The sequence below is a fragment of the Lepisma saccharinum genome, chromosome 29 (genome assembly GCF_977018435.1).
Source record: "Lepisma saccharinum chromosome 29, izLepSacc3.1, whole genome shotgun sequence".
NCBI lineage: Eukaryota > Metazoa > Arthropoda > Insecta > Zygentoma > Lepismatidae > Lepisma > Lepisma saccharinum.
The window spans coordinates 49,255,110-49,268,200 of NC_139257.1; the positions used below are offsets into that span (position 1 = coordinate 49,255,110).

Consider the following 13,091-nt stretch of genomic DNA (forward strand, 5'->3'; position numbering starts at 1 on the left):
TGCTGCTGATTCCGGCGCAAATGAGCGAACGTGGCGAGAGACTGTGCTGCGAGCAGTCAATGGCAATGTGGCAACAAAAGGCCTCAGATTCCGCACGCGAAGGAAGTGAAGACCCCTGGTTGGCAGAGGACAAAGCAGATGCTGCCTCCAAGGCTTCTGCCAATGGATGTAAAGATCCACGTGATGCCTGGGAAAGTCGGCTAGTGGAAGGAAATCTTTGTGTTTTGGCACCAACTGTGCCAGGTTAAACCTTTTAGCCTATAAGGAGGGGCAACTAGCTCACTTGCCCAAGGATCTACCCTAGATATTTAGAAAGATGTTTCTTAATAGTTTATTTTACGAGTTTATAGGCCAAAGTTGCTTCAAATTGAGAAGTTAAAGTGTCTCTTTCCACACTTCAAAAATTATGCGATTATTTTTTAGTTCTAGCCCTTGCATGACCTAGACCAAGGGTCTTCAACTTGTCAGAAAGTGCGGGCCACATTAACAATTTTAATGACACTCACGGGCCACAAAGCTACACTACAGTATTGAGAACTGTAAGATGCTGCCATCTACCATTTACGTAATCTTGTTTTTATGTGAAGTACTTGAGTTTTCAAATGGGCACGGGTCACGGCAAAGGGCTCTGTTGACCACCTTTGGCCCACAGGCTGTGGGTAGAAGACCCCTGGCTTAGACCCTTCACTCACAGTGCCAATCTAGTTAGTGATTTTTCTGAATCATACATGAGGGTCATTTCATAAATAATGCACAAGGTGGCAGCACTGCAGAGTGAATAGTGCAATGAGAGTAAAAGTTATGCCAGTTGCAATTGAAGGCTTATGAAAGCAGCACATATGTTTGTCAGCAGGCACCTCGGGTACTGTGGCGGTTGAAGATCAAAAACATACATCAGAATTGAAAGTTTACGTAAGAAATGAAAAGGCAGAAATTCACAGTGAAATTTGTGGTGAGCAAACAGTGGACCATAGAATTTGAACCAGAATTGAAGTCTCAATAAAACTAGTGGAGAAACCCATCATCCTCTAGACAAAAAAATATAACAAGCACAACCAAAGGTGAAGCAAATTGTCACCAAGTAATCATCATGACAGATAGTCTCACATGGAAGTAGAGTGACGGCAGCATATTGTGCCTGGATCCAAAAATTATTCACAAAAATCCACAAAAAATGGGCCTGTCTTGCTTCAGGATGCCTGCACCTGGGGAAGTTTGTGGCCAATATTCTGAGCAATTATCAGTAGGAAGTATTGACTCACTTGCCATACAGTCCAGACTCTAGACATGAGTCCAGCAGACTTCGACTTATTCCCTCAGTTGAAAGAGCACATGTATGGCCAAAGTGTTCCCTCCCTTTAAGTGTTTTCTGCAGCAGTACCCGAGTCGTACACGGACTGAACAACAGTGGTACCCTAACTGTCAAAGCAAATCTTCCAAGATGTTGGGACATGGTTAATGAAAAGGAGGAGGACTACACTGAAGCATTGTAAGGATAGTGTCTAACATACGATAAATATGATAAACAAAATTGTGTGCATTATTTATGAAAAGGGGCCTCGTAAATTTGTAATTGAAGACAAATCAGTGCTACTTTGCCTAGTAAATCGTCAGACAAGGGGCCTTGCACTAAATTTTGAACACTACTTACTTTCAGAAGTATTCCTATCTATGCAATACTGCATTTAAAATTCAAGTTAAGTTGACCAAATGCATTTTTTCTACTATCCTATAAGTGATGCCAATACAGGGTGTTTCCGGGCTGATGATACAAACTTTCAGGGATGATGGAGAAGGGCACATGTATGAATTTGAGGTAAGGAACGACTTAGTCAAAAGTTACAAGCAAAAATCGGTGTATGAAGATGTAATACTTTTATTACCTGCACAAGTTTCACAAGCTGCTACATTCACAAGAGTTGTTCAAAGTGGCATTCCCCAGCTTTGCTGCAGGCATGACATCGTCACACAAAGTTCTGGCGTAGCCGTTGGAACAGCCCCGGGGTCATTCGAACAATATCACAGGCAGCGAGAATTCTTACCAGGAGATCCTCTTTAGTCTCGACAGGTGTCTCGTACACAAGACTTTTCACATTACCCCACAAGAAGAAATCAAGTGGCGTCAGATCAGGTGACCGAGCTGGCCACGGAACAGCTTGTGAAACTTGTGCAGGTAACAAAAGTATTACATCTTCATACACCGATTTTCGCTTATAACTTTTGACTAAGTCGTTTCCAGGGTTCCTTATCTCAAATTGATACATGTGCCCTTCTCCATCATCCCTGAAAGTTTGTATCATCATCCCAGAAACACCCTGTATATCTTAATTATTGTTATTCATCCTGTATAGGTAATTTCATGGCTATTGGTCGGTTTCAAAATATTATAATTTCAATGTATTGTAATTATTTTTCATTTTATTTATTCCCATGCAGGACTTGGTTAAGAAGTATAGACATGGCTGCCGTTTGGAAACACGAAATAGATATTGTATATTCACTTTTCACAATAAAAAATTTCATTAAATCCTATGGTAAAACCAACATGGTTGTTAGTATTGTGTAATTATTACTTATTGACAGTGGCGGCGATTAGGAGGCAATTGCCCTCCCCAATTTTCGCCACTTTTGCCCACGCACTATGCTAAACCTTATCTACAAAGGGAAATATACTCCCTTTGCCCCCCACTTTTGGAACCCCGTCACCGCCACTGGTTATTGTGTTTTACACACATATTTTTGCTTGCAGTATTCCCATAATCTGCCAATAGCATTTATAATTTGGCAGTGTGTAGAGGAGGGGGACCTCAAGGCAAGCACCTTGTCTTAATGATCTTTGGGCAACTTTTAGGTCAAGTTTTATGTCGGATGGTTATTATATTTTACATCATTTCAAATATCTCATTATTTTCATATTGCAGGCCATTTCAAAGCACTTTTTCTCTTTGAAAAAAGATACTTTAGCAGATAGAAGTTTGGATCTATAGCCCCCAGCCACCCCCTAAATGGAGATGTAGTTGACATTAATTTACTTTGCAACAGACCTGTCTGCATTCTGCTTGAGATCGGACACTGCTCCTGATGGGTCGATAAGCATATGGCAAAGGATTGGCTTACAAGCAGAAAGTTACAAGATATTTAAAAGCTCCACCCCCATGGCCCTGCACATAATGGAAATAGCCTAAAGTGCTGACAGCTGACACCATTCTGTTTATTATTACAATCAATCTTTTTGCCACCCCTGGTGCTTTCCTGGTGTTGTCACTCACTGCCACTTGGTCCTTGCCTGCCTGACAAAGGGGTTACTAATTTTTGGTGATGGAAGCAAAATTGTTTGTATTCGAGTGTAATTCCACTGACAGAAACGTAGATTTGTTGTAGAATGGTCACTATTAGCTATTCTATGCTATTAGACTGGAGAGGTAGAAAAGCTAGATAAAATTAAGCAAAATATAAATTCATACGGTGGGAAGGTGCAGGAGGCGAGATAACCAGTAAGTTGTGTGTTTAGTTTATCTTAAAATTGGTTTGCACACTTCGAATCAGAAATTAACGTTATTCCAATGATACTACTGGAAATGGTCGAATCATGGATAGATGAAGGGGATGGCCCCCACTGGAGAATGAATGTCAACTAAAAATCACATATTTAATTATATAATTTCATTCATTTCAATCAGAGTAATATCTATGATATAGCTTTCTCTTCTATAACCTTACTATTCTATGGTTATATATACTAATTATTGCAAGGGCGTTGCAGGAACATGATAACTTCAAACTAAATAAATGTTGTTGTTTTTTTCCGAGGGGACTATATTATAATGGGAGGAAATGTGCCCCGTTTGCCCCCCCTGGAGAAAATTACCTTGCTTGCTCCTCTCTGGAAAAAATCTTGTGTAAGTCCATGGGTGGAATAATGCCAAGATAAGATTTAAAAGAAAAAAATAGTATTTACATTTGGTTCCACTTCTCGGGTTCTCGGGGTTATTTACTTTTCTGGTATTGGCAACACTTGAAATTGTTATTATGGTATTATATATGGTCTGTGGTGAACGATGATTGTTTAAGTTGATTGAATGAGAAGCTGATTTTCTGGATGTAACTACTTTTATCGGTGGCTTGAACGCGTGGAAAAACAATTCATCATTTATTAGGTATACATTACACAGCTTTTTCATATTCTGAAAAGTAATGTGTATGTTTTCTCTCAAGAATGGAAAGTGCAAACATGAATTTTTCTTACCATCCCAACATTTTCATGTACTGTCATGGCGTATAATTGTGTTTTTACTAAATTGCTTATGCCGATCGTAAATATTGTGTTCAAGGTAATTGTAAATGTGGTCTAAAAAAAGCATGCAAACTCTTCAAAGTTAGAAGTTTCCAAGGAGGCATTGATAAATAGCCAAGAACATAAGGTTGGCCTTACTTGTAGACAGAGTGAGGTGCGAGTACTCGGCTCGAAGAACTATGCTAACAAATTGTGATACGATTTGTATGGATCAATTGGAAAAAAAAAACTGGTAAAAAAAACTCAATACATACGCCAGTGCAACATTTAATTCCGCAAGGTGGTTTATGATATTTTATTATTAAAAAGAGCAGTCATTTTAAGCCGAATTCGTGAACAGCTAATTTGCGATTTTCAGTTGTCGAAATATGATTTTTAGTTAATTCTGGAGCGGGATAATCACTACAGAACCCTTGATTAAATATTTTGGTAAATATGCGATAACGCCCGGACACCATTAACTCATTTATTTCCTTAATTTTACCGCTGGTTCTTACCTTTTCTGCATTGCGGAACATTCTTTAAGGTGAAGTTATGCCTTTTTCCATAAAATAGTGTCAACTTTTCATATTACTAGCTCAAGATATGAGGACCCAAGTTCTTTTTGTTTTATTCTCTGATTTCATCATGCTATGAATGCATATTGGTAAGAATTTACAATACTGGACCCCTCCCCGATTTTTGTAATATTTCGCATACTCTTTAATTGAAGCCTCTTAATCACGATTTTGAAGTTAAAATTTTGGGGGTCACGTGTAGAAATTGCAAAATAAGCGAAATTGAGTGAGGAAATTTTGCCATTATAATGCTACGAAAGTATTATTATTATTTATTATCTCAATAGGGTTACAATTAAGCCATACAACATTTCATTTAGAACAATATTAATACAAATAATGACTTGATGCCCTATGTGGTAAAAAATATACAAAAGCTACATCTAAGGAAAATTTGATGAACATACATGAGTATACAGTATAAAGTGTTATATAGTAGCAATGAAATAAAGAGAGTTTGAGAGTTATACACATTTAGAAGAAAGAAAAATGTAAGTGTGTGTGGGTTTGGCTATAAGTGTGTATGAAATTAATGTTCAAATCACATGGATGAAAATTTTAAAACATATGTGTTTGGTGGGAATGGTGGTGGTGTGGGGGGGGGGGGGCACTGAAAATAATATTACTGGAGTTAGAATTTATAGGCATGTGAACATAGAAGACGACAGAACTGCGCTTTGCTGGTCCTGAGTTTGATCTTCGTCGGGAGTGAATTCCAGGTTACTGCTGCTAGGTACAAGAAGTACTTCTGGCCAAATCTGGTTTTGTTAGGTTTGGGGATTACTAGGTCTCTCTGTAAGGACGATCTGGTGTTTCAGGTACTGAACTCAGAGCGGAGCTTAATCCTATGATGCAATGGAGATGATTTGTTATGTATACTATGGAATACCTTATTCAGGTAGATGTAATGTATGCTCGAAGTGACTGTGGGTATGTTGTAAATCTTGCGCAATTGTTGAGAATTATATTCTTGGGGGTGCATGTGAATAGTTCTTAAGCAATTGTTTTGGATTGTTTCAAGTTTCTTCAGATGAGTTAAGTTACCACCATAAATAAGACTAACACCATACTCTAATACGGGACGGATAAATGAAAGATGGAAATGTCTACTCAGATTTCTATTGAGATATTTAAGAATTTTTCAAAATATGTAAACATGCTGATAGATTTTACGAATATAGTTATTTATTTGGAGGTTAAAATTTAGCCGGGGGGTCTATAATGATTCCTAGATACTTTAAATGATTGATCAAAGGTACTCTGGCATCATTAAGGGTAATATCTATTGTGTTAGCTGGGATTCCCTTACCAGTGTGAGGCACCATGGCCTTAGTCTTTGCAATGTTAAGCTTCAGGGTGTTGATGTTGTACCAATTTAGTACTTTGGGGAATGAGTTTTCCATTTTCTCCTTTACATCCTGGTACGTTTCTCCAACATGGACGAGAAGGCAGTCATCAGCGTACAGAGTATGCGACAAATCTGAATTTTATTAGTGTGATATCGTCAATAAATAGGTTGAATAATTTTGGGCCAAGTATAAAACCTTGTGGAATGTCTGAGGACACTGACTGTTCGGTGGAAAGTGATCATCCCGCTTTTGTTGAGATTTTTCTATTCGCAAGAAAACTTTTCATCCAGAGAATTGTTGTGCTATGAAACTAAATCTGTTGTTTAATTTTTCTATTAGCAACTTGTGATCAACGATATCGAAGGTTTTGCATATGACTAGGGAACTGCTTTTTTTGTCCAGTGCCTCTCGCCATACATTAATTAGACTAAGTAATAATGATTCCGAGGATAGAATTAGACTAAGTAATAATGATTCCGAGGATAGCTCCTTCCTAAATCCATACTGTCGATCAGACATCAGATTGTTAGCTTCCAGGAAAGTTGTCAGTTGCTTCTCTATTACTTTTTCCATAACTCAGCTTAATGTTGGGGTTAAGAAAATCGGCCTGTAGTTACATGCTAGGGTAGGAGATCCAGATTTGTGAATTGGAGTTATAGAGTGCTTCCAACTCGTTGGAAATTGACCACGTTTGAAGGACGTGTTTATGATGTCCACGAGGGGCTCCACTATAAGTGGGACCAGCACCACCAGAACGCTGTTGGGAATGCCATCCGAACCTCGTGCCTTTTTTACGTTTAATTTATTAAGAATTGCCAAAACTTCATCAGCCGTAACAGATTTTAAACTCTTCAATTTGTTAGGCAACAGCTGAATTGGGGTCTTTTCTTACAATATAAAAAAAAAAAAAGGTAAAGTGCTCCCCTGTGCTTAGCACCACGCCATGAAGGCGTATAGGGGGTGTGTATAAATAAACAATATTTATGTTTGAATTGCGAGGATTAACGTGCACCGATGATTTGCAGATATTAGAAAAATGAATATTTAAATAATGAATTATGTTGGATGGGCTCATTAGGAGGATATAGTCGACTAGTAAATGATTAATTGTAGTTTTTGATTCTCTACCCGTGATCTCATTGATAACCTTCCATTTTTTATCGGTCCGTGATCGCAATTGGCCCACAAACTATTCACGGATAGCCCCATGAACCATTCTAGGTTAGGTTAGGCAAACAGTTAAAATTTGGGGGTCTTAAAACCATTCACGGTAATGTTAGGTTAGGAAGCATAGTTAAAATTTGGGGTCGTAGTAATATCAGAAATATTGAAATTTCGTTCTAAAACGTAAAATATTGCAATAACCATTATTTTCGTGGAGAAATCCAGGATTTCTGTTCCGATCGCAGACCACTCAATTTAGCTTATTTTGCAATTTCTACACGTGACCCTCAAATTTTAACTTCAAATTCGTGATTAGGAGGCCTGAATTAGTGAGTATGCGAAATATTACAAAAATTGGGGGGGGGGGGGTCCGGTATTGTAAATTCGCTCCTGCATATTTTACATGGTTCGATTTACGTAATAAATCAAACCTTTTGCAATGAGATTTTGCAGATTTTCAATTGTCATACCTTGTAATTACAATTTCTGGTAAGTCATGTATTAAAATCTTATGAGGCTTTTTTTAACCAAAAAAAAAGGAAATACTTCATTATTCTAAGTATGGGATGTAGCTTAACCTTACTTTGCAATGTCAGAAATTAGGTCACATACGTTACCTCATATTGACAAAAAGGAGTTGACTGTAGAGATCTTTACTGTGAGTTAGGTTCATGCAGGGCTTCCTTCATGCTAAATTTCAGAATTTTTCAAGAGGACCCAACTGAGATATTTAACCCCGAGAGCTGTGAAAATTCATATTTGAGTCCATGCTGTAAGAAAGGTTTGCATTTCTAAACACTTATAATTTATTTGCAGACACCCTGCAGGTAGGTCTACACATGAAAAAAAATTCAAGACTTTGACGAAACTCCTTCATGAGTAAAAATCGGGTGCAATTTTTAGCAAAACATACTTCAATATAGGGTAAGATTTTACAATACCGGACGCTTCCGTAATTTGTATCCTATTTCTTAACTTCTTATACTCACGAAATATGTAGTCCCGATGAAGTGTCTGAGGTTAACATGTGGGGGGTGACGTGTAGAAATTGTTAATTGACATGTAGAAGTTGTAAAATAAGCTTTTTAATTACTGCGATCATTCTCCGTATACAGGCATGGATGTTATGAAAATGGCATCTTCCGTGAGTGAAAATTGTTTGCCGTTATAGTGCTACAAAACTAAGATTTCGTTAATGTACGTGCTCACACTTGGCCATCAAACAATTCCCTGATATCCCCCACGCACCATTCCAGGTTAGGTTAGGCGAGCATAGTTAAAATTCTGTTCGTAAAGCAATTCACATGTATTTCACAAATAAAACATTCTTTCTACTTATTTCCCATTTTCATAACACGACCCACACATTTTAACTACATATTCGTGATTGAGGCCTCAATTAATGATTATGCCAAATATGAAAGAAATCTGAGAGGTGTACGGTATTGTACAATCGCTCCGAATATAGAAAGTATACTTCAATGGCTGCTCCAGGAGAACTAAAGACAATATTTTTTTTTGAACATTGGTTTTGCTATGTAGAAACATGCACAAACGTATGTACTAAGAATGAATTTTCTAAAATGGTCATGCAACCAATGACCCTATATATGTGTGAGAAAATTAATATGCTTTTTTTTTTCTTGTTTCAGAGGTTGATCTGAAGATACACCATGTCTCACCGTGACTGGGATCCAGCGTGCAAGGTGTACATTGGCAACTTGGGAAACAATGCTTCCAAGTATGAGATTGAATCTGCATTTTCAAAATATGGGCCACTCCGCAACGTGTGGGTAGCTAGAAATCCTCCAGGGTTTGCATTCGTGGAATTTGAGGATCCCCGTGATGCAGAAGATGCTGTTCGAGGATTAGATGGAATGTGAGTGTCATTTTTGGCTGTGAATTTGCATTGGAAAGCTGCTTTATATACACAATTTATTCTCACCTTATAGTAATGATTAGGGCCCGGGACTTTGTAATAACATATTTTTCTTTTGGCTTCGGATCTAATATTGGGGTGAGATCTTTACATATCTGATGAAAATCAGCCGAAATAGACAAACTTGACAAAGCATATTTTGACATATTTCACCAATTTCACATTTTTACAACATATTTCTTCAATTTTGTTGTAATAAGACATAATTCTTGTATAATTTCGTAATTCTCTCGCACATTATTGGTTATTTCATATTTCGTAGCTTTAGCACAACGGATAGTTCATATTGTCGATGGCAGGATATGGAAGTTACGGAGGAAGAAAGGTGCCGTCTTTTCTTAGTACAGAACATACAGAACAAAAATACCCCCACTTTTTTTTATCCCGCCGACAATTGATAGCCATGCAAACATTATTGAGAAAAAATGTTCTCTCTCATTGTTGCACAAGAAGTAAAGAAGCTTCATTCTCATTTCTTTGCGTTTTTCGCTTTTCACAAATATGTCAAAAGTAAAAATTACATTCGGTACATTACTGCCCCTACTCTACTCTATCGGGTATGGGAGAAATTCGAGAGTACTGTTGTACATATTTTTGACTTTACTGGGAATATTTCTGCATTTGTCTGACATATTTGTAATTTTTCATGACATATTTTCCAATTTATATGACATAATTACATACATTTTTTTACAGTTTTATAGGACATAAAGTCCCGGGCCCTAGTAATGATATTGCCATTTATTTCAGTTTTTTATCTTTGCATCTTTCTGTAAATGAGGTTCAACCCCTCATCCTGAAATTTTGTTGTTTGCACTAGACAAAATGAGGATTTTGGATTCTCTGGTGACAATAATTTAACAAGAGAGCGAGGCAATGCAGAGAATGTTCTGCAACCCTGAGGAATTTCACTCTTGCACTTTCAGTGTTGTCACTCAACGAGCATGAGCATTGTGTAAAGATTAGGACTGAGCTGATGTATCGGTATCAGCCGATACCGTATCGGTAACGGAAAGTATCGTTTGAATTTATCTCCCGATACCAACCAATACTTTTCTAGCATATTTGTCTTTCACAGGGTCCGTAAAAATGCCACACGACATTTCCTTTAAACTTTATTTTATTTTGCACAAAGAAATTGTAATTTGTGATTACATAACATCTATTATGTGATTCTTGAATATTCTAAAGCAAATTTCTTGGTAAATTGATGCATATAACTGGAGAAGAATATTTACACATCGATTTTCATCAATATTTTGAACGAATTCTAATTGTATTTTTCAAGTATCGATATCGGTGGGAATCGGTAAGAGTTTCGGTATCGGTTCAAAGTGGTATCTGTTCATCCCTACTAAAGATTGTCTTATTTGGAAGATACACAACAAAGCATGAGTTCGGATAATTTGTTAAATTATTCATTCAGTGGAAAGTGCAAGAGGAAAAGTTCTTGAAGGGGAGGCGAAGTGGAACTGCTGGGAATACTAACAAAACGTTTTGTTTGTGGAACCTTCCAGAATATAACTAGGATTAAACTTCCCAGTTGATCTGTACAACAGAATCAGTTAATAAGACTTCCGTAGCCTGTCAAGTATCTGAGCTATGTTCGCTGAGCAAGATTTTCGCTCGTTGAGCAGACGGATCATTTACTTGACGCTTCGTGCTCATTGATCGAAATATCAGTGCCTATGAATAATCTGTGATCAATGTGGCTGTGTCAAGTGGACAAGATTTCGTTGTTTCAAAAGCTGTTAATTATAGAAATAGAATAGTTGATGTGAACAAAACTGTCGATATTTTCATTTTCACACTCTTGCACAATTTTCCAAAACTTTTTAATGTTTATTATTTGGTTGGAATAAACAACACTTTCCTTTTAATACAATTACAAAAACTGGAATATTACATTACCTTCAGTTACTTGAACTTCCTCTGTAGTTATGCTATATCGCAAGACGTTCAATAAAAATTTCCTTATTGGTCGCCAGCCTGCCATCCTCATACAGTTTTCCTCTTCTTCCCTTTGCCCCCTGAGATGGAGACACAAAAACTATATATTCTGTGGCGAACAAGGTTCAAATTCTGTGATCAAATGAGCAGCGCTTGCCAATAAACTCCTATATAGTTCATACAGTCGATTTGTGATCAGTCAGTGTTCATAGACAGGGACTGGACTGAATCTTTCATGACCCTTGCAAAAAATCCTCAGGTGAATAATAGAAGAACTTCTGCTTTTGCCACACCCACCTGTCCTAGCAACTTTAACTATTGTACCTTTGTTTCCAGTCCAATGGACTTTTAGGAAGTCAAAGACTATATTCTGTATTTATACGTTGCTGTTTTTTAGACATAACTTCAAAACTTATGTAATTTATAAATGATGCTCTTTTGATTTGCAGTTGTATCTAAGAATGGTTATTTTTTTTAGGAGGATCTGCGGAGTGAGAGTTCGGGTGGAAATGTCAACCGGGCGAAGAAGCAGAGGTACAAGGCGACCTCCTCCAAGGTAATCATTAAAGTATTTATGAAGCCAAATTAAAATTATTCTATTCATTCAGATCTCTTCTTTTTTAACATAACTTTTTCTGAGGAGAGTATAAATAGATGCAGTAGAAACCAGCATTTTTCACAACGTGAATTTTTGGGGAAGGGAATGGTAGGAAAAGTAGCAAATCTCAATGTTGTAATATCTGTCGAGATACATTTTTATAATTATTATTAAGGAATGTTACACTATATCTGCTATAAATATATTTAATCTATTGCAAAATTATGTAGAGCAGTAGACGGTAAGCACTTACCGAACACAAAAATGGAATGTTGATACTTCGCAGCCTAGCTGTATCTTCACGCAAGAAGACAACAGATGATGTTGGTGCAGCAGTGTAGCCCGAAAGAAGTGATAGGTGACTGGCCTCAACGTGAAAAGTACACTACTGCACCTTCACTATCTGTTTTCTTCATCTATGAGCCAGGTTGCGAAATATCTACATTCTTTTTTTGTCTTCGGTAATTATAATGCCTCTGGTACATAATTTTGTTATGTGGCTGCCGGCTCTTTTCTTCATTCTATTTCTTTGTTTAATCTATTATATATGTATGTACACAGTATTGTTTAGTGATTATTTTTTTCTCCTAGTGTCTGCATAGGAGAAAAAATTAACTGAGTTCCTTTATGTAAAGCACAATGTTTAATGTAATTGCTTTTGTGAATTGATTCTTATTAGGGTAGCTACCTGTCTAAAAAACCTGGACATCTTCGAAATGTCAGGGAATTTTTTTTCTGGGAATATCAGGGAAATTTACTGCGTTTCTGGAAAAAGTGAACATTTTGTAGTAGTGCACTAAGAGGTTTTTGAAGAAAGGACAAGTAAGAATCTAAAACTTGTTGTTGACAAACTATATTTCAGTTTGATATACTGAGTATTACCAGTAGTTACAGTAAAATTTAAAGTATTTTCATGTAGAAATCAACTACAAGGGTGGCTATTGAAATTTACCACTTTCCTGTTGCTCTTTTAGGTGTGTGTTGCACATAAAAACTCACCTCCCCCTCATACTTTCTTTCCTCGGTCATATCCACCCAGGGGTGCCGACTTGTCAAAATTATTGGGGAGTGAAATAAATTAATGAATGACTCACTTCCTCCCTTTTTTAAGTTTTGGCCTCAGTGTTCTGAAACTTGTAAAAGTCCATGAATTCCTAAAAAAAAATATTAAAATTTTCATTTACAGTTCGAATGCAAAATGTCAATTGTTCACGGATGGATATGTCACAAGTTTCGCCAA

The 13,091-nt window shown here is 37.1% G+C and overlaps 1 protein-coding gene across 4 annotated transcripts in view; it reads left to right on the forward strand.

Annotated features, from left to right (window-relative positions):
• The first annotated feature begins 4,031 nt into the window (after positions 1–4,031).
• Positions 4,032–13,091, forward strand: part of LOC145981607 (RNA-binding protein 1-like) — a 39,000-nt gene continuing 29,940 nt past the window's right edge. For all 4 annotated transcript variants that reach the window (XR_014440976.1, XR_014440975.1, XM_083114974.1 and 1 more), the window contains exons 1-3: positions 4,032–4,157; positions 9,017–9,243; positions 11,732–11,809. Coding sequence is in view for 2 of the 4 variants with exons in the window: in XM_083114974.1 (XP_082971100.1) it covers positions 9,038–9,243; positions 11,732–11,809 (284 nt within the window). In the remaining 2 variants the exon portion in view is untranslated. The remainder of the gene's footprint in view (positions 4,158–9,016; positions 9,244–11,731; positions 11,810–13,091) is intronic.